The 26,142-nt window shown below is 42.1% G+C and overlaps 1 protein-coding gene across 2 annotated transcripts; it reads left to right on the plus strand.

Annotated features, from left to right (window-relative positions):
* The first annotated feature begins 58 nt into the window (after window positions 1-58).
* On the plus strand, window positions 59-22,474 carry saal1 (serum amyloid A-like 1). 2 transcript variants are annotated; one of them, XM_084334590.1, is made up of 13 exons: window positions 59-186; window positions 2,656-2,855; window positions 3,862-3,963; window positions 4,349-4,432; window positions 6,432-6,511; window positions 7,093-7,152; window positions 7,243-7,358; window positions 7,477-7,636; window positions 8,971-9,053; window positions 9,754-9,939; window positions 16,241-16,425; window positions 17,778-17,870; window positions 20,795-22,474. In XM_084334590.1, exons 1-13 carry the CDS (start codon window positions 183-185, stop codon window positions 20,894-20,896), a joined length of 1,455 nt encoding a protein of 484 aa, XP_084190716.1. In that variant the 5' UTR covers window positions 59-182; the 3' UTR covers window positions 20,897-22,474. The 2 variants fall into 2 exon arrangements, with proteins under 2 accessions (XP_084190716.1, XP_084190717.1); XM_084334591.1 differs by having other exon boundaries at window positions 62-186; window positions 2,713-2,855.
* The last annotated feature ends 3,668 nt before the right edge of the window (window positions 22,475-26,142 follow it).

Below are 26,142 nucleotides of genomic sequence, written 5' to 3' on the forward strand. Positions count from 1 at the left end.
CCTTTTCAGCCTCCTAACCAGTAGGCGGCGGTAATGCACCGTATAAACTGTTTACCTACCAAGCTGGTTTTCTAACCGCCAAAGATGATTCGTATTACTCTGATCTAGTCGGCTCTTATCGCATTTTGATGAATACTCTCTGACTTCACGACTAACAGTCAGATTTGTTGAGGACAGTCACCATGGGTGAGTTATTTATGCAAACGTTTGGTTGTCACTGGTTCAATGTAAATTAGCCAATGTTAACCCAAGCTAGCTAGCTACATTCACTGGGACAGCTAGCAAAGACGTTATGGGTCCGCATGGGAACAATGTTGTTTTCAGGTTAACTAAAACCCTCTGAGGCAAAACGATTACATCTGTTTGTATGTTTAACTTCGGAGGGGGGGGGGGGTCGTTTTTATGAACAAGACCAAGACACCAATTCATATGATCACAAACTAAAGTCACGTCAGTGCAGAGCTAGGAGGAGATGCTCTAGGTCGGAGACGAGACTGAATCACTTCTGAACTACTTGACTTCCACTAGCACTACTAAAAGAAATGTCATTTTCTGCTTCCAATATCAGTGGTGCAAAGATAAATCAAATGGGCCTCTATTATAGAAGCACTATTTAATATCCAATAGTGTTTCTATAGGCTTCTTAAAATGTGGACTGTCTATGTGTGCCGCAGCCGTTCAATGAATGAATGAATAAACTTTATTTAACAGATTGCAGAATGGGTACAATACAGTACGGCTCAATACACACAATTGTTAAGGGGATGCAGACCTGAGAAAGACGTTTGTCTTGTTTACATCAGGGTCCCCCATTTTCAATTCATATCGACATTTATGACATACACAACATACATGACATTTATGGCATAGGGTCATACAGGTATTTAGTACTGATACATTTGTGACATAAACGGTATTCAAATATACACTACTGTTACCCCTAGATCCTGACAGAGTATATACATATGATGGGGTGGCGACTGTACATTTGGAGGGGGTGGGTGGGAGAGAAATATACATACGGCGGGGAGGGAATATATACATGCGGTGGGGAGGAGACTGTCTATTATGAGGTGTTGGGGGATTTGGGCATTTACGGTGGCCAGTTTCGAATTGCAGCCTCCCGTAGGTGCTCTTTAAGAGCGGTTTTGAATGTGGGTAGGGATTCACATTCCTTTACAGCTTTGGGTAGGGCGTTCCACATTGATGTGGCATAATTGCGAAACGTGTTTAGTCCCTTGTTTGAGCCGAATCTGGGTTTAACATGATTTGTTGAGCTTCCTCTGGTGTAGTGGTTGTGGTATTCACTGACCTTTGGGAAGTATTTTGACATGTACATGGGTACCTTTTTAGTCGTATAGTGTATCTTGTAGATCAGGCCCATTGCAAGTTGCTGTACTCTGTCGTCTACTCTAAGCCATCCTATAGGTTGTCAAAGTGGGCAGGGGTGAGGTGGGTTCTGGGGGTAAGGTCAAGTAGGAGTCTGACCAGTTTGTTTTGTGATGTTTGTAATCTTGTTTTTAGCGCCTTTGAGGTGCTTTGGTACCATGAGGTGCAAGCATAGTCGTAGTACCCTTGAATGAGTGCTCCTGCCAGAGTCTTCAGGGTATTCTTGTTTACCAGAGAGGAGATCCGGTACAAGATTGTAGTTCGTTGGTTGACTTTTTTTATTACATTGGATGCCATTTTGTCACAGGAAAGATTTGCCTCTAGGATGGAACCCAGGTAATTTCATCTTTCCTTGTGACAATATTGTCACCCACTGTAACTGAGAAGCCGTCGGTCTTGCTGAGTTTGTTATTTGAACCGAAGAGAATGGACTCTGTTTTGCCCATGTGTAATGATAGTTTGTTTATCAGCGAGCCATATGCAGATTTTGCCTAGTTACGTGTGCATTTAATCATTTAGCTGACGCTTTTATTTAAAGCGAATTACAAATTGTGTACAAGAAGTCAGCAGGAAGGGTACAACTCTGACAGCTAAGGGTGATATGGGTAACGGTACTGTATACTTGCATATCGTATATGTCACAAATGTAACAGTACTATATACCTGTATGTCGTAAGTCCCTATGCCATAAATGTCATGATGTCATATATGTTGTGTATGTCATAAATGTCACTGAATTGAAAATGGGGGACCCTGATGTAAACAAGACAAACGTCTTTCTCTGGTCTGCATCCCCTTAACAATTGTATGAATTGAGCCATACTGTGTACCCATTCTGCAATCTGTTAAATAAAGTTTTCATTCATTCATTCATTCATTCATTCATTCATATTGTTCATCAAACCGAGTGCCAATTTTGTTAACATATTCTGGGTTTACGTTTGGTTCTCACGGTGCCTAAATATTATTTCGTTTTTATTTATGCACGAGATAGAATAATTCTAAGAATTAAATTAAATGTATTTCGCAGGCACTGCAAAAAAACAGTGCACCTTAATTAAAGGACCATGCCAGCCAGCCTTTTTGACATGTGGGTTTTTTCAAGTAATTCTTGCCTCGATAGAAACATATTTTACTGAACCCACATGTCAAAAAGACTGGTCTGGTCCGGTCCTTTTACATTCATTTGACCAGTGAAATGCTTCACGTCTTGCCATGCTGCCACTCAATCCGTCTCCGTCGGTGTGCCACTCTTGTTTTTATCAGACCGTAGTGTCGATGGTGCTGCTGAGGATGTGGATGATGATGGCTCCTTGTCTGCAGGTGAACACACTGCCCGTATGGACCGTAACCCGTCGCCACCCCCAGACGCAGCAGATGGACAAGAGGACGAAGCAGTGGACGCCATCGGAGAGACCGTGTACAGCAAGCACTGGCTTTTCAGCACTCTGACGCACCTCATCCAGGTACACCGTTGTCTCTTCTTTATTTTGAATGCTCTTATTTTCCTTTGTACACTCTCCCAACAGCAGCGGCCCGTCTGATTTCTTATCTACCAAAGTCAGCCCATGTCACCCAACTTCTCAGAGAGCTGCACTGGCTTCCCATCGCCACACAAATCCATTTCAAGGTCCTCGACCTGGCATATCGTGCAGCGAGGGGAACGGCTCCCTCCTATCTCCAGTCAATGGTCTCTAACTGCATACCCTCAGGATCCCTACGCTCTGCATCTTCTGGCCACCTGAGACCCACTCCTATCCAAGCTTCTGGGGGGGTCATCAGAGAGAAGAATATCAATATCGAACAATATCACTTAGCTGCCAGAGTTGTACCCTTCCTGCTGACTTGTTGAACTTGTAAGTCGATTTTGGATAAAAGCATCAGCTAAATGAATAATGTACATTAAATGTAGCTGACTGTGCAATGCTGCTGTTGACTACAGCTTTATTCCCTCCCTCCCTCCACTGGAGATGATTGTTTTCTCTTCTGTAGCTTTAACCGGTCATACTGGGTTGATTTGAATAACATACTAGAGACTCTAGAGGAACATGCCAACATTATGGGAAATGCTCTCACCGTCTTCTCCAGAGTCGGACAAGAACATGGATACCAATTTCCTCTGTGCGTTCGGTAGAAAGCTATCCGGCTCCTAGCTTGGCACAAATGAATGAAAGTGGATATGGACCAGCTAGTAACCAAAACACCTCTCCCAGAGTTTTAAGCTAGGCTAGTGGTCCCCATTCATTTCTGCTAAGCTCGGCCAGCTGGATAGTTTTCTACTGAACGCAAAGAGAGGAAATTGGTATATACCTTCTTTGTCTGACTCTGGAGAAGACGGTAAGCACATTTCCCATAATGTTGGCGTGTTCCTTCTTAAGACTCATAACTTGTGTCATATGTCATCCCTTCTTGTCTGTCCTTTCTGTCTCTGGAATTAAAACGGCAATGCAGAAATGTCTCGATGTCTTTCAGATAGTTACAGAGCAGAAAGAGGAGGAGGCTGATGCTCCGATGCAGCTTACAGACGATGAGGAAGAGGACTTGTGTCGAGTCTGGGATATGGCCATGGATAAGGTGTGTCTGTTTGCTCACACAGTCCTGTTCAGATTAGGCCTATCATCAGTGAGTCAGAATTGACCTGATCTCAAACGCCACCCTCTTTAATTGATCCTCCAATCACAACTGTTGCTTCCCTCAAAAGTTGGTCAGAGGAAAGCAACAGTTGTGATTATGATAGACGTTCCCCACTGTTTGTCTCACTACCCCCACCCCTTATTAAAAAGTGCTGTATTAAAATACCATGTATTATATTTTTTCATGTGATGTTCAGACCGTTCCCCTTAGCATGACAATATTGAGACCAAGGGATACATGCTTTAGTTTGCATTGTGTCCCAGGTCTGGCCTATACGTTTCTCTGTGGCGTATGAATATTATTTTCTATGACAACCCGTCTGTAGGATGTGGCCGGTTTCTTGCAAGAGTTCAAAGCTGCAGACATCCTCCTTGGTGTGATCGCTAAGTCCCGTTGTCCTCGTCTCACAGTGAGTGAATTGTTTACACTTTAAGCTTTTTTTTTTTTTTTTTTTTTTTTTACGTTTTAATTTTTTATGTTTTTGGTAGATTTCTATTTGTTTATTGGACAAGTCCGGCAGAGAGGAAGGATGGGAGAGAGATATGGGGGAAGACATTCGGCAAAGGTCGCCAGGTCCGGGAGTCCAACCCATGACGGCCGCGTTGCACTACTGTGCGTTACGTGGTGCGCCACCCTGGCGCCCCCCAGTTTAAGCTTTTCATATCGAAATCCACTCTGTTGTCATAATGGTAATCATGATCTGTGAAGGCACCTGTTTGCCTTTGAACTGTGAAGACTCAGTGTTTCCTCTAGGATAGAGCCGTAGCAGCTGTGGTGAGGTGCGCGTGCAGCAGAATATTTATTTTTGTGTGCTCACAAAGCGTGTCCTGCCAGAAGGGCTTTCGAGGCCCAAGTACATACAGTACATATCTGTGCACAGTAACGGGGCCGGCACACTGGACACAGAAGTGCCGTGAGCGGCCCCAAAGCGCCACCAAGCACCAGCCTTGTTAACCGATATCATTAGACTGTTCAGACCAGCCATGTTAACGATTAGGCTGTTTAGACCAGCCTTGTTAACGAATTAGACTGTTCAGACCAGCCTTGTTAACGATTAGACTGTTCAGACCAGCCTTGTTAATGGATTAGACTTGACCAGCCTTGTTAATGGATTAGAGTGACTGTTCAGACCAGCCTTCTTAACAGATTACTGTTCAGACCAGGCTTGTTAACGGATTAGACTGTTCAGATCAGCCTACCGTCGGTAGTGTGATAGTAAAGGGTTAACCTTCTGTAGTGTGGCAGTGAAAGGGTTAACAGATTAGACTGTTCAGATCAGCCTTGTTAACAGACTGTCTAATAACAGATTAGACTGTTCACACCAGCCTTGTTAACAGATTAGACTGTTCAGATCAGCCACGCCACATCTGACTTGCGATCTACAGCAGCAGTTTTGGCGTCTGGTCTATTTTCAGAGCGAGCTGTGAGCGAATCGGACATATACCAGATTAGAAAACCAGGGTTCACCTGCGTATGAAGCGTCCCTTCTAGTGCAGAATATAAAGAGATCAGACGGAGCATTTGACGGCCATATATGAAGTTTCTGAAGGAGCTTTGTTTAGAACGGTTTGGACACCTTTCAAATGAGTTTACGACGGCAACTTTTCCATAAAGGCGAGTCATGTTTACAAGGCCGTTTATTAAGGGAGAGAATCCTTTTAACCCTTTCACTACCAAATGGTTAACCCTTTCACTGTGACAATACAGAAGGTCAACCCTTTCACTGCCACACGACAAAGGGTAACCGTCTGTAGTGTGGTAGTGAAAGGGTAACCTTCTGTCGTGTGGTAGTGAAAGGGTTCATGTCTGCAGCAGCACTGCTAAATGCATATAGAGGAAACACTGAGACTTATCTGCTGCATTTCTGGGCTGTGACAATTATTAGAACTATTAGGAATGTCTGACCTCTGACCACTAAGTGTGTCTGACTCTACCAAATCCTGCACAGACTATGAGGTGCCAGTTAGGGTACAAGGTACAAACCATCACCTGCACCTTGTTTCTACTGCTTACTTTACTCGTAGTATATATTCAGACCCTCACATGCACATTGTTTCTACTGCTTACTTTACTCATAGTATATATTCAGACCCTCACCTTTATTATACTGTTTACTTTTGTTCAGATGCAGTTTTCTTTTAATCTATTGCCTATATTTATTTTGTAACGTGTACTATAACCAATGGGGCATACAGACCCTCATCTACACCTTTGTTTACACTGTTTATTCTGATTTAATTGTATTGCCTAAATGTATGTCTTTCTTCTATTTCTCTGCCCATACCTGTACCTCCCCCTTCCCCCATGCTGCTATGATGTCCGGATTTCCCCAAAGGGACCAATAAATTATTATCTTATTTTATTTCCACGTTAGTTATTATTTCTATTTTGACATTCCCATTCTCCAGGAGATATGTGTGGGCATCCTTGGAAACATGGCCTGCTTCCCTGACACCTGTCTGTCCCTCAGCCAAAACGAAGACCTAGGGTAAGAGTCAGTGACTCATGAGTGTCCATACCCCATTACAGGAGGTTAACCTTTCACTACCACACTACAGATGGTAGTGAAAGGGTTAACCGCCTGTAGTGTGGTAGTGAAAGATTAACCTTCTGTACTAGTGTGGCAGTGAAAGGGTCAACCCTCTGTAGTGTGGTAGTGAAGGGGTTAACCTACTGTAGTGAAAGGGTTAAATAAACCTTTTATATCCCAGTTATTATCTGTTTAAGATGAAGACATGCATGCTGGGAACACTGTCACTGTCTGCAGTGCTGAACTGGACAGTGGAGGCCAGTGAAAAACAAAGACTGAAACTGATATTTATCTAATAATCTATCTAACACTCTTCTATTTTGATTAGGAAAATGAATTAATATATCATAGAATTGTTATGTATTTTACAAAAAAAACAATGTTTTTTTTATTTATTTTTGGAAAGGCTGAGAATCAAAGCACATCTCCATTCCTTTTTCTTATTTCTGGTGGTCGGTGGGCGTACACATCCCTTTGTTTCAAGCACTTAATGTTAATGTTTCAAGAGGCCTTTAATGCACCTCCATCTCTGTCCACAGGGCTGTGCTGTTGCTCCTCCTCGGAGACGCTGATCCTCCTACCCTCTTGGAGACGAGCAGGTAACAAAACAACGAGTGAGAAAGAGAGAGCGAGCGAGTGCTTGAGAGAGAGAGAGAGATGAATCACTTCACTGATGTTGTGATTCACAGGCTGCTGCTCACCTGCGTGTCTCAGAAAGACGTCTGCCCCCTGTGGCTCCAACGGATACGACAGCAGGCCGCAGTCTGCTCCCGCCTCTGCTTCATCATGTGCAGTTCTACCAACGGTACATCCCAATTCCCCACACCGGACCTTCAAAATGGACGTTTATATTACCGTGTAACATTTAGGACTTCCTCTTGTGACATCATGCATGTCATCGTGTGTGTGTGTTTCCTCCACAGTGGACCTGCTTGTGAAGGTGGGGGAGCTGGTGGACAAGCTGTTTGACCTGGACGAGGAGCTGATGAGGACTTGGATCACGGCTCAGCCCGGTGAGGAGGAGGAGGAGGAGAGCGGGCCGGATGTATCCTCCTCCCTCCTGGAAGCCGCCAAGCAGCTACGGTTAGAGCGCGTTCACAGCGGCCCTTTCTGTCAAGTCTTCTAGGGTTCTTACAGGTGCTTGGATAGACATTCTCAAGGTTGGGGGAAGTGAATCTTGAATTATCTTAAAGGAACACGCCAACTTTTGTGGAAATGAGCTTATTTGCCATCTACTCTGGAGTTAGACTAGCAGATGCATACCCTTTTCTTCTCTGTGCATGCATTAGGCTTAGGGAACAGCCGCACCGTTAGCCTAGCTTAGCGTCATTCACTGGTAGTATTCACACAAGTAGGTGTGCCAGTGTAGCCTAGTTCCCAACAGTCACGAAATACACTCCAAATACAACTCTAAAACCTTCATGTAAACATGTTGTGTCCACCACGTGGAGAAAATGTCTTTGAAATTGTTAAGCAGAATACTCTGAATATTTCTTTGCCGAACCACTGCTGCCTGGGCGCAGTGATTTCATCACCTCAAAAGCCCTGTTTTATTTTAAAACACTTAAGCGCTTGAAATTGTACATTAGTCAGAATTGGTCAATGCCGTTCCTGCCGGGAATAGGAATTAAATGATTTTGACGACAAATACAGATCATCCTGTTCCCTCTGTACTGTTCTCTGGTCTCTGCTTCCCTGTGTTCTCTGGGTAAACATGTGTCTGCAAGTCAGAGTTAATAAAGACAGTGACGTATAGTTCTCTGGTTCACTGGATCTCAACCTTTTAGTTTACGAAGGATGCCTGTTCGCCTTAACTTTGACACAAAATCATTTCTATTTCCCCTTTTCTGGCTATTTTACTTGATTAAAGGGGCACTTCACTAAAGAGCAACGCTGATTTATTTTGCATGTAATCTCACACACTCGAAACACACATTGAATCCTTGTGTTAATTACAGCTCAATGAAATGATAAGACAGCAGTAATGCATGGTAATGCTATTTCTACATCATTTCATGGAGCTGTAATTAACACAACACAAGGATTCATTGTCCCTGATGACATCACTGGTGGCCATATTTAAACTAATTTACTCTCAATAACTGAACTAAATGAATCTGTGTGAAACTGTTTATAGATTTTTTTTTGGATGTGTGAGATTATGTGCAAATTCAGCATTATTTTTTGGTGAAGTGCCCCTTTTAATGATTGAATGAGGGCTTGAGGGGCAAAAAAAGCATATACCAAAGATTGTAAACATGATGATATAATTTTTATATTTTACATCACTCTTATATGACTGTCTCAATGCCTACTAGTTTCAACAAGTTTCAAAAAGCCTTTGCAAGGGCTTCACTAAGATATTGCAATGCAGATGACCATCATCATGTCTTAACATTAACTCATCGTATTCACAGGTCTGAGAGTCCAGCTGGTTTAGAGGTTTACATCCACGCCCTTCAACTCTTAACTACCATAGACGAGGGGATTCAGACTCTAGGTGAGATCCTGTTCTTAACACATTTCTACAAGCTAATTGATTCCTGTGTTTGGTGAACAATTACTGTGACTGAAGTACTGTATAATAAGATTACATTACATTATAATAAGGTGTTTAATGTTTATATGTCAAAGGGAAAAAAACAAAACAATAATGGAAATGGATCCAACAAGGAGCTTATTCCTCTTGTTTTTAGATGCGGAGCACCTTCGTGCTGCAATGTCACTAACTCACTCAGTCACTCACACGCTCGGTTAGTTACCTTGCCCCTAGCGGCGGCTTCCAGACCAGTTCCGCACTAGAATGCTTGAGTAAGACCAGTTCCGCACTAGAATGCTTGAGTAAGACCAGTTCCGCACTAGAATGCTTGAGTAAGACCAGTTCTGCACTAGAATGCTTGAGTAAGACCAGTTCCGCACTAGAATGCTTGAGTAAGACCAGTTCTGCACTAGAATGCTTGAGTAAGACCAGTTCTGCACTAGAATGCTTGAGTAAGACCAGTTCCGCACTAGAATGCTTGAGTAAGACCAGTTCTGCACTAGAATGCTTGAGTAAGACCAGTTCTGCACTAGAATGCTTGAGTAAGACCAGTTCCGCACTAGAATGCTTGAGTAAGACCAGTTCTGCACTAGAATGCTTGAGTAAGACCAGTTCCGCACTAGAATGCTTGACATCCTTGACGCCGTGTCTTTCCTGGCAGCTGCCCCAGACGGACCGGGCAGAGCGGTGTGGGACTTCCTGTGTGAGGTTGTGTGTGAGGACCTCTGCCAGCCAGATGACCCCCCGCTGGTCCTACAAGAGCAGAAGGTCCTCTTGGTCCAGTCACTGGCAGTGCTATCGGCCCTCTACAGATGCCAGGACCAGTGGCACGGCAGAACCGAAACATGTAAGACTTCTAAAGAGTTCTGGAGTTTCTCACTCAATGAGCCTGGTGCATCGAAGTGGCAGCCTTCTGGTGTGATGTCATAATAATAATAATAATTAGGGATGTCCGATATTATAGGCCTACCGATATTATCGGCTGATATCGGCATTAAAATGTGATATCGGTATCTGTTTAAAAAAATATATTTTTTATTTTTTTACATTTCTATAACCTTTATTTACCCAGGCAAGCAAGTAAGAACAAATTCTGATTTTATTTATTGTCAAAATATGCATAATGTTGTGTTCATTCCACAACAAGAGATATGTAATGTTAATTACCTGAAATTATTCCATTTTTTGGGGGGGGGGGGAAACCCTGCATATATCGGTTGAGATCGGTATCGGAAATTACATCGGTATCGGTAAAAAATCCAATATCGAGCATCCCTAATAATAATAATAAATTGGATTTTAACACTTTGATCGACGGGGTTAAATTCATAATTTACCATCCCTCGCCAGCCCTATTTAACATGGAGAAGTTCCCCTTCTTTGCAGGGCTATAACTTTTTAAATTGTATTGCTAAATTGACATTACTATGGCCCATTCAACGTCCTATATCTATTGTTCAGGGTGTAGCAACGTTATACTTTTTCATTCACATATTCATACTAAAATACGGTCTAAAGTATAAGTATGTTTTTATCGTTTTCTGCAGCTTTCTCCAGAACTTGATTTATAGCCCCAAATGCATTATATTGATGATCAAATACAGTTTGATAGGAATCTGTGCGAGATAAAAAAAATTCAACTGGACGTGCTTCTAGGAGTTACTAAGTATGATCTGATGTTGACCGGATGGGCGGGGGGTCGTTTATAATTCCGTGGGCAACGTTATATCATTCATCTAGTGTGGGTGATATGATCATTAGAGCAGTTAGTAAAGAACACGTTGAAAAATAACGCTGGATCTTACCGTATCTTCCTCGCGCCGTTGGACGATGAGCATGGAACTGAAATATTCCTATTATGGGATGTAGAAATACCCGATCCATTTCCAGGTTGTATAATAGTATATACGTCCAAATCATGTTGTTTATTGAGTTATTTGCAACCGATCGACATCCAGTGTGTCAAGATGGAGTCCTGCTAACGATAGCGAGTGCCCGGACGAAATATGGGTGAGCACCACTTCATCCGCATCACTTCCTGTTTGGGCGATCGGCCACCAGATGGCGCTCTTGAACCGTTGGAGAGTTGAGAGGGGCTCACCAGTACATATAATGTCTCCGGGGGATATTTCGATCACAGATTTTTGAAATATTGATATCAAAGACGCTGTCCAGCATCTTCGGCAGAATAAGCATGGCGGGGAAAGACGCTGCACAGCGTCTTCGGCGATTAAAGTGTTAAGAGAGAAGCGCCTTTCTCAGACTCGAGGACACTGTACAAGGAAAGGGTGGAAAAATAAAAAATTTGAAAAAGATTAAAATTATGTGTATAGTAAAAACAGGAAAAAACAAATAAGATAAAAAAGGAAGCTAGGTCATCATAGCCCAGGTCACAGTACATAGTTTCAAAATGTTAATTCAGAAAATCACTGGGTGCACATTTTTACTTTGCCCACCATCTATATGCACATTTTCTATTGAGTATTAGGGTGTGATCACATTGAACACCTTTTGAATGTGTTCTTTCTATTGTTTTCAATGGTTTTGTTGTGACAGGTGCCTCCTCCAAACCTTTTTCCAAAAGTTTCAACTTTAGCCGCAGAGCTCACCAACGTCAATGTCACCTTCTTGTTGACGGACCAATCAAATCAACCAAGGGAAACATACCGTGAATATTATCGATGTTGAAAACGTATGCCAGCGTCAATGCTAATGATAGTAATAATGATATTTATTTATGCTGAGGTAGCAACGGTAATGTATAACTTGTGTAGCGTTAGCTGAGGTAGCAACAGTAATGTATAACTTGTGTAGCGTTAGCTGAGGTAGCAACGGTAATGTATAATTTGTGTAGCGTTAGCTGAGGTAGAAATGGTAATCGGTGGTAATAATGTATGTAACGTATGTAGCGTTAGCTGAGGTAGCAACGGTAATCAGTGGTAAATGTATGTAACCAGGGTTTGACATTAACACCTGAATTTGGCAGTGGCGTGTAACTCTCTCTCAGAACGCAGTGCGAGCTTACTTGCTTTGCGTGTAATGAGAGTGTCTCTCTCTCTTTACAAACTTTACACTATAAAAATTAACTGGATATTTGGATTGCGTGTGTGATTTTTGGCTGGTGAAAATGCTGAGTGGCGAGTGACTTTGGAAAACCACTAGCCACAGTGGCTGGTGAGCCAAAAAGTTAATGTCAAGCCCTGTATGTAACGTATGTAGTGTTAGCTGAGGTAGCAACGGTAATCCGTGGTAATGTATGTAGCGTTAGCTGAGGTAGCAACGGTAATCCGTGGTAATGTATGTAGCGTTATACAATGGCATGCAAATTTCTCTATTCTGATTGGCTAAAACAGTCAAGTTACACGTGGTTATTTGTCATAACCCCACGCTCATGGTAACGATTCTGTCACGGCGAATCTGTTCGGTTCTTAAACAATGTTGGATATGTAATTGGTGGGTCATGAGTCATTGTGGAACAAAATAAATATTGCGCGAATTGATTGATTGCAAAAATTATATATATATTTTTTAAACCTACTTTCTATAGAAGCAGCTGGGAGGTGCGCTGTTTTAAGTGAGCGTGGATTATTGAATTGATTGATTGCAAATTGTATTACTGTCCGCTAGGGATGGGTACCGAATTCGGTACTTTTGAGGCACCGAACCGAAACACGTCGGTACTACAGAGTATCGAATCAAGTGAGAAACTGAAAAAAATAAAAATAAAAAAAATAAAATAAAAATTATTTTCTTTTTTTACTTTTTCTTTTTTTTTTTCTTTTTTCTTTTCATGTCAACGTTCACACGCACAATATATGCTTACCTAGGATTTGACTTGATTCAACAACAAAGCAGTCGGAGCAATGACAAGCCGAAAACTGTCGAAATTGTAGTTATTTGAAGTTTGGATATTTTTTTTTACGACTGAGGTAGGTAAATTTAATTTCTTGAGACTAAAGTACCGAAAAAAAGGTACCGTTGGGTACCGGTATCGATTCACAGGTACCGGTATCGGTTCAAATGTGAAAGGTACCCATCCCTACTGTCCGCCTTGTTTCCAACTGGTTAAGCTTGGCGACTTTCGAAGTCGCCCTCTTTCGAAGTTGGTTATGCTTAGAGTTTGTCTTTAGAGCAGGGCGATAGACCACCAGCCCTGATTCCAAACTCTAGCAATGGTAATCCGTAGTAATGTATGTAGCGTTAGCTGAGGTAGCAACGGTAATCAGTGGTAATGTCTGTAGCGTTAGCTGAGGTAGCAACGGTAATCAGTGGTAATGTCTGTACTAGCATTAGCTGAGGTAGCAACGGTAATCAGCGGTAATGTATGTAGCGTTAGCTGAGGTAGCAACAGTAATCAGTGGTAATGTCTGTAGCGTTAGCTGAGGTAGCAATGGTAATCAGTGGTAATGTCTGTAGCGTTAGCTGAGGTAGCAACGGTAATCAGCGGTAATGTATGTAGCGTTAGCTGAGGTAGCAACAGTATTTAGTGGTAATGTCTGTAGCGTTAGCTGAGGTAGCAATGGTAATCAGTGGTAATGTCTGTAGCGTTAGCTGAGGTAGCAACGGTAATCAGTGGTAATGTCTGTAGCGTTAGCTGAGGTAGCAATGGTAATCAGTGGTAATGTCTGTAGCGTTAGCTGAGGTAGCAATGGTAATCAGTGGTAATGTCTGTAGCGTTAGCTGGGGTAGCAATGGTAATCGGTGGTATCGCTCATTGTGCACTTTAGATTCTCTATGTAGCTACACCGCCGTGCCTCACGTTTTGAGCGCAAGAAGAAGGCGTCCAATCTGATCACAGCCTTAAGGATCTGTTTGCTGTTCTTCATGATAAATTATCATGTTTAATCTTTTGTTTTAGGCCTGGGCAATATGCCTACAAATAAAATCTCTGATTTTTTCACACCACATCCAATTTCTTTCTCTTAACTCACTGGAGGCCAAACCCGAGATAGTCCGGGTTAACTCGCCATGCTCTGGGCGCCAAACCCGAGAAATCTCAGGTTTTAATCCATATTTATTTTATTAGCGATATCCATTCATTTTTCATCCATCCAGCCTGATGTTGTCATTGGGAATGGGTCTGAGCTTGCAAAGGGCAAATACTGCCGCCTATCGTCTCCTGGATGGTATTGCACATCATTGGATTGGATTAGATTGGCTGGGACTGTGCATAAAAAAAATAAGTCAGGTCCAGGTTTTACTTCTCGGGCATGCAGTATCGTTATAACAGATGGACTGAGGACACTCAGAGCAGCGTGGATTATGTGTTTTGGATATATAACGTTGGATCAATAAACGCGATCAATATTTGGAATGGCGATCAGGAATTGGATTAATCTTTTTGCATGACATCGGATGCGAGGTAAGGCCTTTATGTTACGAATCTTGGGGTAATCAGATGTTCCTATCACCGCCATCGGAACGTGTGTGTGTGTGTGAGGTTTGCACCGCCACCGACCAAAGTACGGAGAAGCGATTTTTCAGACCCCGCTTCTCTTCGTGCATGAGGACACATATACTATCGATAATCTAGCGTTTATTTGAAAACAATTCATAAATCAAGCGACAAATGGCACGATTTCTAAGGAAATACATTTAAGCTCCATTTGCTGGAGTTTATTGAGATGAGACGGAACGCCCTAGAAATATATTGATATTCATCACGGTATAAAATGGAAATGTATGTATGAAAATATTATCTGTTTCGTGCATGTTGACTGGAAGCAACTCATTGACGATCGCTGTTATTTACATCTATTGCTATTATATTTGATATGTTTTAAAGGGACATGCGTTGCTATTCCTAGCACTATTTGGGCAACTTTACACAATTCCTGTAAGTCTATTGAAGACATCTGTACGTTTTTTTTTTTTTTTTTTTTAAATGCATTGTTTTATATTTCTAATCAAGTACTCAAAACCATAATTTTTCAGCCTCAAGATTTCAAGCTGTTATGGCCTGGCTCCGCCCATAAGCACTTTGAGTGACAGTCAGTCCACACAGTCTGCGACAGGTAGAGAGAGAGAGAGAGAAGATTTTTTTCTCTCCCTCGGGCGTGCGCGGCAGCTTGTGGGGGGGGGGGGGGGGCCTCCCTTCCTCCCTCCCTCTCTCTTCCTTCTTTTCTTTCTTTCAATCTCCCGTTTGGGGGTGTGTGCCGCGCGGCAGGTCCCCCCCCCCCAAGTGCTCCCGGCTGCTCTCTATCTCTCTCTCTCTCTCTCTCTCCCTCCCTCCAGAGTGCATGCAGAGTATGAGGAAGTGGTTTCCACTCGCTGTGTACAGTCAGTCTAGGTAGATTGTGGGCGGGCATTAGCTACAACCACAGAGCCAATCACATCACTGTCTGCTACCCAGAGCCTGAGTAACGTCATTCAGGCCTTCAAATCAGGATGGCCTAATTTACTGGAGCAGGAAATTATCTGAGCTGAATCAGAGCAATCCGCCAATATGGTATTTAGACACTAAAACACATTGATACTAACTCCTATTACTATAATACAATGCTAGAGACTGAAAAATGACATTTATAATGCATGTCACCTTTAAGCACTCGCAAATAAGTCCATTTCTCCATTGGATAAAGCATTGGCACCGAAGGGCCATCAGCAGAGGGCGCTGTTGGCTCTGAATGAGTTAAAAACTAGAAACGCAAAGGAAATCATTAAAATAAGCTTTGTTTTTATTTGACACAAAAATTATCAAGCCAAGATGAATTTCCCTATTGGGATTTAAGTGCAAACCTAACTTTCACCAATCTTCATTAAAAAATAAAAAAAAATATATATTAGTGCTGTCAATCGATTAAAATATTTAACTATTAATCGCATGATTGTCCATAGTTAACTCGTGATTAATCGCAAATTAATCGCATATATATATATTTTTTTTCTACCTTAAACAGATCTTTTTCAAGTTCCAAGTTTTAATACTCTTTATCAACATGCGAGTCAACAAATGCTTGCTTTATGCAGCCATTTAACACAAAAGGATGACCCTCATGCATTGCAAATTTGCATCAAATTCAAAACAGAGTGATGCACAAAATAACTTAAATCGTCCTAAATCATGAATTCGAATTAATCGATAAAATCGATTAATCGCCCAGCCCTAGTTTTCATATGATAATTTGTGAATATCTTGTGTCCTTTAGATCTGCCTCTGATGGGGAGTATTCTGCGAGTTCTTCAGTACCACAGCGAGTACCAAAAGAGTAAGACTGAGAACGGGACCAGCTCAGGAGACCCTCTGGAAGAAGAGACAAAAGATGAACATCTCCAGACCCTGATGGAGACCACGGCCGAGTTCCTGGCTGACATCTTTACTCACATCCCCAAAGTAATAACTCATTCTGTCTAAGATCGCATTGTTTCATAGGAGGCTCCAACGTTTGTTTTATACAAAATATATATATATTATATATAATAATTAAACATTTTAAATTTAAATAAAAGATGAGCTGTGTGAGGACTAGAACAACATTATTAAAACTCTGTCTGTCTCATCTAGTCATTAAAGCTGTGTATGTCATCTAGTCATTAAAGCTGTGTCTCATCTAGTCGTTAAATCTGTTTGTCTCAACTAGTCGTTAATCGGTGTTTCGGTCTCATCTAGTCGTTAAATCTGTGTCTTATCTAGTCTTTAAAGCTGCGTGTCTGTCTCATCTAGTCATTAAAGCTGCATGTCTCTGTGTGGACTATAACGACATCATTAAAGCTGCTGCGTGTCTCTGTGAGGACTATAACAACATAATTAACACTTTGAGTGCCAGATTTTCACGGAGCTATTTCTATATTCTATATTATGGCTATGTGTCTAATATGCCCGTCGCTTATCAATGACTTGCTTGCAGTCAACATGTACGAAACGGATTGTTTTTTCATCGGTACATTTCCGTTTTATACCATTTAAAAAAAACTCTAGTTTTTGGAAATTTCCAGAAAATAAAAAAGATTCTGTGATAAACGCCCTTTGGTGGAATACACAAAACACGTTGACATTTTTCGGCCTATTTATGAATCGTTTTCAAATAAACGCTAGATTATCGATAGTAGGCTATATGTGTACCTATGCACGCTAGAGAAGCGGGCTGAAAAATCGATTATCCATTTCCTGGTCAGCACACACACACACACACACACACACAGATAGGGGACACATTGAGATATATGTGAAAAAAACTGATTACCCCAAGACTGGTAAAATAGATTCCTTACCTCAGATCAGATGTTCTGCAAAAAGATTATTCCAATTCCTGATCGCCATTCCAAAGATCGATTGCGTTTATTGATCCAATTGTTCTCAGTGTCTACAATGAATGGGATCGGCTCGGGTTACATGCCTGAGAAGTAAAATGTGGATTCCGGAGTTTTCTTCTCTCATCCATTTCCATTGAGTCCACTCCAATCCAATGGATGCATTACCATCCGGGAGACGATAGGGGGCGGTATTTTCCCTGTTCAAGCTCAGAGCCAGTCCCAATGGTAACGTGAGGCTAGATTGATGAAAAATGTATGGATATCGCTAATAAAAGCAATAACGATTAAAAAACAAGACTTCTCGTCATTGGCACTCAACGCATGGCATGAAATAACGAGTTTCTCATGGCTGGCACTCAAGTGTTAAAGCTGCGTGTCTCAGGACTATTAACATCATTAAATCTGCGTGTCTGTCTAATCTGATTTTCTTAGGATGCCATGGCAGAGTTGGTGAAGAAATGTTATCTGACAGAGAAGACGTGTCTCTTGGCAGCAGCCACTTTACTGCCCCTCTTCAAACCTGCAGTAAGTGGTCTTTCTCCTGTATGAGGTGGGCGGCTGGAGTTTGATTCATGTGGAAATCTTTATCTTTAAATAGAATCTTGAAGTCCTGAAATTGATTGAGTCGGCATGTATTTAATTTAATACGTAGGTATCGCAATAAATGTCCTCATCTTTAATTTGAGCCTACTTGAAGCTTATCAGCTGATCAGTGCTCAGTGAGGCTCTTCAAAGTGATCCTCGCCCCCTTCCATCCGGTCTTCGCCTGTTATCAGCTAAAGTCTGGGAGATGACACTTGCACTAAATCGAACCTTGAACTGTAACCTGCCCTCCAGACATGAATACAGCACACGTTGACCTGTAACCTGCCCTCCAGTCATGAATATTACAGCACATGTTGACCTGTAAACCTGTTTGACGTGGAATGTCACCCAACTCTCTGCGTAGGAGAATGACATCTCCACTCGGTGTCCCTCAGTCTGAAATTGTATTAGTAATTTCCCATTGACCGTGTGTCCAAGCTGCTATATGTACAGTACCGGGTCATTCCCATTGACTGTGTGTCCAAGCTGCTATATGTACAGTACATGGTCATTCCCATTGACAGGCTGATCTTTCCCCATCCCTTCCTCTTTATTGTTTACATTTTGTCATTACAATTTCTCAATACAAACTGATGTCAGCAACCCCCCCTATCAGGATGGTGCCCGGCGTCCGTAGCGGCAGCGGTAACACTCTGTGACGGAACACAGTGTGAGAAGAGCATTTATGCGGGTGAACACCAGTAAAGTAGCTGGCCCAGATGGGATAACAGGACGGATACTTAAGTCATGTGCTAACCAGCTAGCCCCAGTGTTCACCACCATATTTAATCTATCCCTGGCTGCTTCAAGATGTCTACTATAATCCCGGTACCAAAGAAATCCTCCCCAGCAGGTCTTAATGACTACAGACCGGTGGCACTCACCTCTGTGGTCATGAAATGTTTTGAGAGGCTGGTTAAGGATTACATTTGTGCCTCCCTACTCAGTGATATGGACCCTTTGCAATTTGCATACAGGCCAAACCGGTCCACTGACGATGCGGTCTCTCAGGTACTACACAGCACCCTCTCTCACCTAGACAGCCAGAAGGGCTGGCTATGTGAGACTGTTGTTCATTGACTATAGCTCAGCGTTCAACACCATAGTCCCCACCAGACTGGTGGACGAGCTGGGTCTGAGCTCCGCTCTGAGCGCTTGGATACTGGACTTTCTGAGTGAAAGGCCTCAGGCGGTCAGGGTGGAGGGTCGGACCTCCAACACATCACCCCGAGTATCGGGTCCCCCCAGGGCTGTGTTCTGAGCCCCCTGCTGTATTCACTATACACACATGACTGTGTGGCCAAGTTCAGCTCCAACTCCATAGTGAAGTTTGCGGACGACACAGTGGTGGTGGGGCTGATCTCTGACAACGATGAGAAGGCCTACCGGGAGGAGGTTGATGCACTGGCACGCTGGTGTCAGGACAACAGCCTGCTCCTGAACATTGGTAAAACCAAGGAGCTGATCGTGGATTTTAGGAGAACACAGCAGGGGACACACACACCACTGTGGATAAACGGGGCTACCGTGGACAGGGTGAGCAGCTTCAAGTACCTGGGGGTCCACATCTCAGAGGATCTGACATGGACAACACACATAGACTCAGTCGTAAAGAAGGCGAAGCAGCGCCTCTATAACCTGAGACAGTTAAGGAAGTTCAGAGTATCGGGGAAGATACTCCAGTCCTTCTACTCCGGAGCTGTAGAGAGCATCTTGACTGGAAACATCACTGCCTGGTATGGAAACAGCAAGGCACAGGACAAGAAGGCCCTACAGAGAGTGGTGCGCTCAGCTGAGCGTACTACGGCGGGTATTGCACTACCACCCCTGCAGGTCTTATATAACAAGAGGTGCAAATCCAGAGCCTGCAGAATAATGAAAGACCCTCACCACCCCAACAACAGCCTGTTCAAGCTGCTGTGGTCAGGCAAACGTCTGCGCACACCAGCAACTAGGACACAGATACTTCGGCTCAGCTTCTTCTCCTAGGCCATCAGAGTCTTGAACACTGAACTCTCCACACACAAGCACACATGAGCACACACACAACACACACACTGTATACGCTCACACACTAACAGTCACTTTAGCATGAACACACACACATGCTGCACACGCTCACACTCAACGGTCACTTTACACAATGAAAAGGTCACTTTAAAAAATCAAATAACGGGAGTGGTTCTTGTATAGTAAATAGATGGATATAGCAAGATAGCATAAGGATATATAGTATAACTGTAGATTGTATCGTATAGCATTGTATAGTAGTGTACAGAAGACCCAGTGCCTCATCCGTAGCTAACATTGTATTGCACTATCGCAGGACCTTATCATGTCTTTTACCATGCTTTTTGTAAACTTTATGTACATTATACCCGTTATGTCTTATTCTTATTATTACTTGTATTATTGCACAATGTCTTATTCTTATTCCTATTTTTATTACTTTATTATTATTACTTTTTATTGCACAATCGCTGCGGGCATGACCTCCCGCATTTCACTGTATGCTTGTATGCCGTGACAAATAAAACTCTTGACTTGACTTGACCTTCCCTCCCACCTTCCCTCTCACCTTCCCTGTACAGATACCGAGATGTCACTCCATGTTACCTGTTACCTGTTTACTGCACAATGTTGTTTTTTCATTTTTTGATTCTATTATATGTTGTACCACTGTATTGCACATCGTTGCGGGCAAGACCACCCGCATTTCATTGTATACCTGTATGCCGTGACAATTAAAACTCTTGACTTGACTTGACTTGACTTGACTTGACTTGACCCTCCCACCTTCCCTCTCACCTTTCCTCTCACCTTCCCTCCCTCCTTCGCTCCCACCTTCCCTCTCACCTCTGTAGCTGCAGCACCTGGAGTCCAAGGTGTCTGAGACGGATCCCCTGATGGCCGACGCGGTGAGGAAACGGTTTCCTGTCTCTGGAGTCTCTGCTGGGCCGGACTGAGGCAGCTGCTCTACATACAGTGTCCTTGTTGGATTCTGTTTTTTTGTTTCCCTCCAAAAGACCTCAACCTCGTGGACTGTTGGGATGCTGCATAGACTTGGGACTGATTCACCAAGAGAGTCCCTTTTTAGCTAAAAGTATTTGTATAATGATTACAAATGATGATATTAAAGCTGATATTTTAGCAAACAAGGACAATGGAGGATATTACATGTATTTTGTATTATAAATGTATTGAGGGGGATTACATTTTTTTTTGTCTGAGTAAATGAAATGGGATTGTCTTCAGAAATATCTGGGAATGTTCCACTGACTAATCCAAACTGTAGAATCCCTGATATATATATATATATACTGCAGAAGTGACATTCCATTTGGCCCTGCCACATGGTTCAAAAACTCATACTTTACTATGGAGACTATATGGTATTTTTCAATAAAATAACATTGAATCAGCTTGAAACATTTCTTGGCATTGATATGTCTGCTTAAATGATTAATGGTTTTAAGCAGACATCATAGTCTCCATTAGAGATGCACCGGTACTAAAATCTGATACCAAGAAAATCATCTAACGTGCCAGAAATCAAAGTGACTTGATTTACTGCATTCTTGACATGTTAACGGGCCAAATATTGGGTAATTTCTGCAGTCGATACATGTTCTATTTTTATATCATTTTTGTTAAAACGCAGATATTTTTGGTCATAAATAATTGTTTAAAAGATGCTATTTGTAAGGCTTGGATCACAAAGGAAATTAACTTGTTTAGCTGGAAGTTGATGGTAATTAGGTAGGTAAATAACCAGCAACAATTTGAAACCACATACTTTACTAAACATTTTCATTCTGCATCTTTACGCTTAGAGGCTAAAGGTGTAAAGTCAGGAAATGTACTCACTCGCACGCATGGCTAAATCAGTGATTCTCGTACTGGGTTAAGCAACTGGGGAGATATATTCTCCATACCTATTTTCAGCCCTAAATGTTTAATGCTATCTGGAGATGTAATGCATTTTATTCTACCTCGTCCAGAATCGCAATAGGAATCAAATGAAAATGTGTTTTAGGTGAATTTGCGCATCAGGCACAAACCGAACACCAGCTCCACTACGCCTTTAGAAGTATCCGTTATTATCCATGGCCAGGTGGATTTCTGGCCATGCAAAGCAAGGTTTCATTCTCAAGGTGAAAGACTGCCAGTAAACACCTTGTGTTTTTGCTGTGCCTTTTCACATGTTTCCATGATTGCCAGCTATCCACGTTGGCACAGTCTTCATTTGCCTCGTCATTCCGGAGCCCTGTGAGTGAGTGGGGCCCGTTTCAGTTGAAACTGGTGAAGCATAGCAGAAGCTGGATATGGAAATGTGCTAATAGAAAGCATCTCATGTGGGGCAGTTGGTCAGTGATTTTCTACAAGTTACCTTCATTCCCTTTGAAATTATTAATCTACATAACACTGTTAATCCGTTTTCTTTTTTGTATGAATCCAATTTGTTGACATTTTCTAAACAATGTGTAACGATGCCGTCAAACATTCTGACGATGGATGTGTGAAAATAAAAAGGCGTGTGTTGAATAAAACTGTTGTGAGTCTATTGAGTCATCCTTTCCAAGCATATGAGTAATAGAGTCTGACGATAACATCAAGTGTTTACCAGAGGGTGACAGTCACTCTGCAATAACAATACAATCAGATGAAAGGCCTAAGCCTGGCGACAATGAGCTCATTTGGTTTCCAAATGCAACATTTCGCCCACCCACAAGAGGAAGGCAGGCCAACCTGTGCATTTCCACCATGCTTACGAAGGCTCTGTGAATATAGCAGCTTTTTAATTAAAGCCTGGATTGATATGTAGAACACTCTTTCTAATGGAAATCGTGAGTGGCGGGGAGGGTACGAGGGAGGGAGGTGGCCGTACGGCCCCCCAAAAAAAACGCCTCCTAATCTGCCGTCTCTGCAGAGGAGAACCTTGAGGAGGTGCATGTGATGTACATACGCAGGAGGCCGATGTCATGAACCATAAGGAGCGTGGCTTTGATTTTGAGAGTCCTCTCGCCCGTCTCTGTTATCAAGCGATGTCGTGATGTAGATGTAATCATGCTTGGCCTTTCAAGGTTGCTTGTGGCCAGTGACTTGCACTTCTCAGGCTCCTCTTGTGTCCGGGGCTCGCCTGCAGCCCTGTCGTGTCAACACGGATCAGAGTGAAGCTCAGATGTTTCCTGTCGCACTGCCAACTCCATCACCTGTCTGTCGGGCTGTGGCCTGATCCGATTTGACTCCATGCTCACGGTGCAGTGGGCCTTGTTGGAGGAGAGTCCCTTGTGCGTTAAGATGAATGGTGCACCTACTGTGTACATGTGGGTGTCAGGGTTGACTGATGCTGATGCTTCATGGCAGATATTCCTTCTGTTTATCACCACCCACTGCTTGTTTAGGTGACTTGACGTGTTGCCTCACAGTGACATTAATCTTTCTATTTTCGTCTCTCACATTTATATGAATGTTCTTATCTGACTGAACCCTTTAAGTCAGCTGTCAGGGGAAAGAGACGGGAAAGATGATTTACGCTTTATTCTTACACAGTGATCTTGAACACTTTCACTATGTTCAACGTTTAGATGACGTTCAATACGTGATTATTTTGAAACGTCACAACTCTTCCAAACTTAGAGCCCAGATAATCAAAACCTGTGATGTCACCCAGTAAACATTTCCACATCAGCTACTGTAGGCTCTGTACGTCAGGCCAGGCCGTCCAAATAACGGCCAAATGTCGCACTTTGGATCAAAGTTGTTTCAATATTGTAAGGCAGTATTGGACTATTGTGTTACTTAAGGGATACATGTTTTCAACTTTACAATAAGAGTCACAAAAATAATTAATTAATGTCTACTTATGGTTAAATAATGCTTATTAGAAGATAGGCTCATTTGCAAATGTTGGCCTGGTACTAGAAGACAGGTCTTGGAGTCACCAAAATCTATAGGTTTCTTCCTTTATTGGACTAATGTGGTAATGTCTTTATGTCAATGTGATCAAGATCTTGTTTTTCAATTTGAATATATTTCATATTATTAATTTATTGACAATTTACATGTGTCATACCATTATACTGAATTAGTCATCCTCAACATGTACAGAATTGCTGTAAAGGCAATTAATTAGTGGTCGGCTACTCAATGCAGGCAACATCAGGCACCATAAAGGTTTCACTGGTAGCATCAATTAATGGCCATAAACTAGACCCGACATTGTCAGGGAACTTGGATGCAACCTTTATGCAACTGCCACCGACACTGCAATCGACGGACAATACATGGTTGTCAGGGAGCGCTTGTTTTATGTAGACCTATACTTCAAGTGTATACGTACACATACACACTTTAAGTAGGCTTTAATTCACCCCACTCTATCTGGGAAACAGCCCAGCAACACAAATATTGAAAACTCAAACTATGCTTCCCTAAATGGCTTCACAAAATGTGTATTTTATTTGTTTAGGCTGCACACGTGCGTTTTGGTTACTATCACTTCCGGTACTTAACACCTGGGTGTGGTGTCACTTTATTTTACCTGGTCACTTGCATGACAGAGATGAGGAACAAAGATGGTTAGTACTAAGGGCTCCAATATTTTCGTCACGTCACGTCAAAGTATAATTTAGTTTTTATTTGATTATTTCAGTATAACAATTGCTTGTCAGTCTTTTTTGTTCTCATCAATAAACACAATTTTTCTTTGATAACAGTTGCTACAGGGAAGTCTATACGCAGACATTTAAGTGCACATATAACATCGGACTTAAAAGAAAGGGCCAGGACTCTTGGCTTGAAAACTAGTGTTTTCTTGAGTTTTCTTTTCTTTTACTTTTGAAAAAGCACTGTGCAATACTATACCTATACTGTAGACCTCAGTATATTTTTACTGTATTTATTTACTGTATATTTTATTCCATTTTTATTCTATTTTAATTCGATTTGTTTTGTTATTCTTATTCGTGACCTGTTCTGTCTAAATGTTTAATGTTGAGCGATTTGCAGTGTCAAATTTCCCTCGGGATAATAAAATAAATAAATAAATAAAATAATTTCTATTCTATTCTATTCTATTTATCATTTTCATTCACAGAGTTTTAAACCGGAAAATGAAATGCAACTAAACGCCCATCATATACCTCCAGGTAGTATTATGCTGCCCATGAAGTTGGCCTCTGAATCATTGCAAACGAAGCACTAGAGTAAATCTCACCTGTCTATGATCAAGGGAATCAAATAAATGTGGAACAGGCTGCTGCAGGGAACTTGGCGGCGGTGTGGTGGTCGGTTGCTGGGTGAGTGAGACTGTTAATGAAGGAGTAAAGAATGTAGGTGTGATGTGCCATGTGCGTCACCTATAGCTTCCCTCTCTCCTTTGATTCTAAAGGCTTGTGTCTATTGAGCAGGACGGACCAGCTGGCTCAACGCTACAGGGCGCAATCAAACCTTCAGCTCATTTCCTGGGTTCTATCGCTCTCTGTGTCAACAGGATCACAATGAAACTTTGCCCTCAACGGCGCCTCAATATCAAGGACATCAACGTTTCCTGCTCCGCCAAAGAATGCACCTCTGACGCGGATGCTCTCGAGCCTCTCGTTAGTACCTCATACAGCGTTTTTCCGCCCTGTTCCAAGAAAACTATCCCAGCCACGTGAGGATAAATTAGAGATGCAGGATGCCATGCAGTGTGTTTCCTTTGTTACTATCCAGAATTATTTATCCTTCATTGTTTACGTCACTGATGAAAACTCATTTCACTGGGAGGAGCGAGGATTGTGCTTCAGAAATGGATATCTTCCATGAGGAGTATAGATCCAAAAAATATTCTCATATAATGCAATTAAGTTCTTAAGGAAGTAGGTATGCACATAACAAACAAATGGTACATCTTTATAAGTAATCATAACACTCCAGGCACACAAATGTGAGTACTATCATGGCAAGAAGTAGCACATTCACAAGTAAAGGCAAGGGTATTTAAATAGTACATTCACTTACAATGTAAATAGAAACAGCAATTAATTTGCTGATGACAGACCAGTCATTCTCACATACAGTATTTTCCATATGGCTAGAGGTTTTCTTTTAGACATGGCCTACAATGCACTTTTTTATATATTCATATTTGGCAAATATAAAGTGCTCCCCCAAAAAACTAGTGCTGAAGAGTAATGAAGGGTGGTTATCCAAAACACACACACTTCAT

The sequence above is a fragment of the Notolepis coatsorum genome (assembly GCF_963971535.1).
Source record: "Notolepis coatsorum genome assembly, chromosome: 18".
In the NCBI taxonomy this organism is placed as follows: Eukaryota; Metazoa; Chordata; class Actinopteri; order Aulopiformes; family Paralepididae; genus Notolepis; species Notolepis coatsorum.

Bases quoted from the DNA above. Each gene is read 5' to 3' on its own strand.
- saal1 (XM_084334590.1), top strand. The intron at 2,856-3,861 runs GTACACCGTTGT...GATGTCTTTCAG, and splicing joins CTCTGACGCACCTCATCCAG to ATAGTTACAGAGCAGAAAGA. The intron at 7,359-7,476 runs GTACATCCCAAT...TTTCCTCCACAG, and splicing joins CATGTGCAGTTCTACCAACG to TGGACCTGCTTGTGAAGGTG.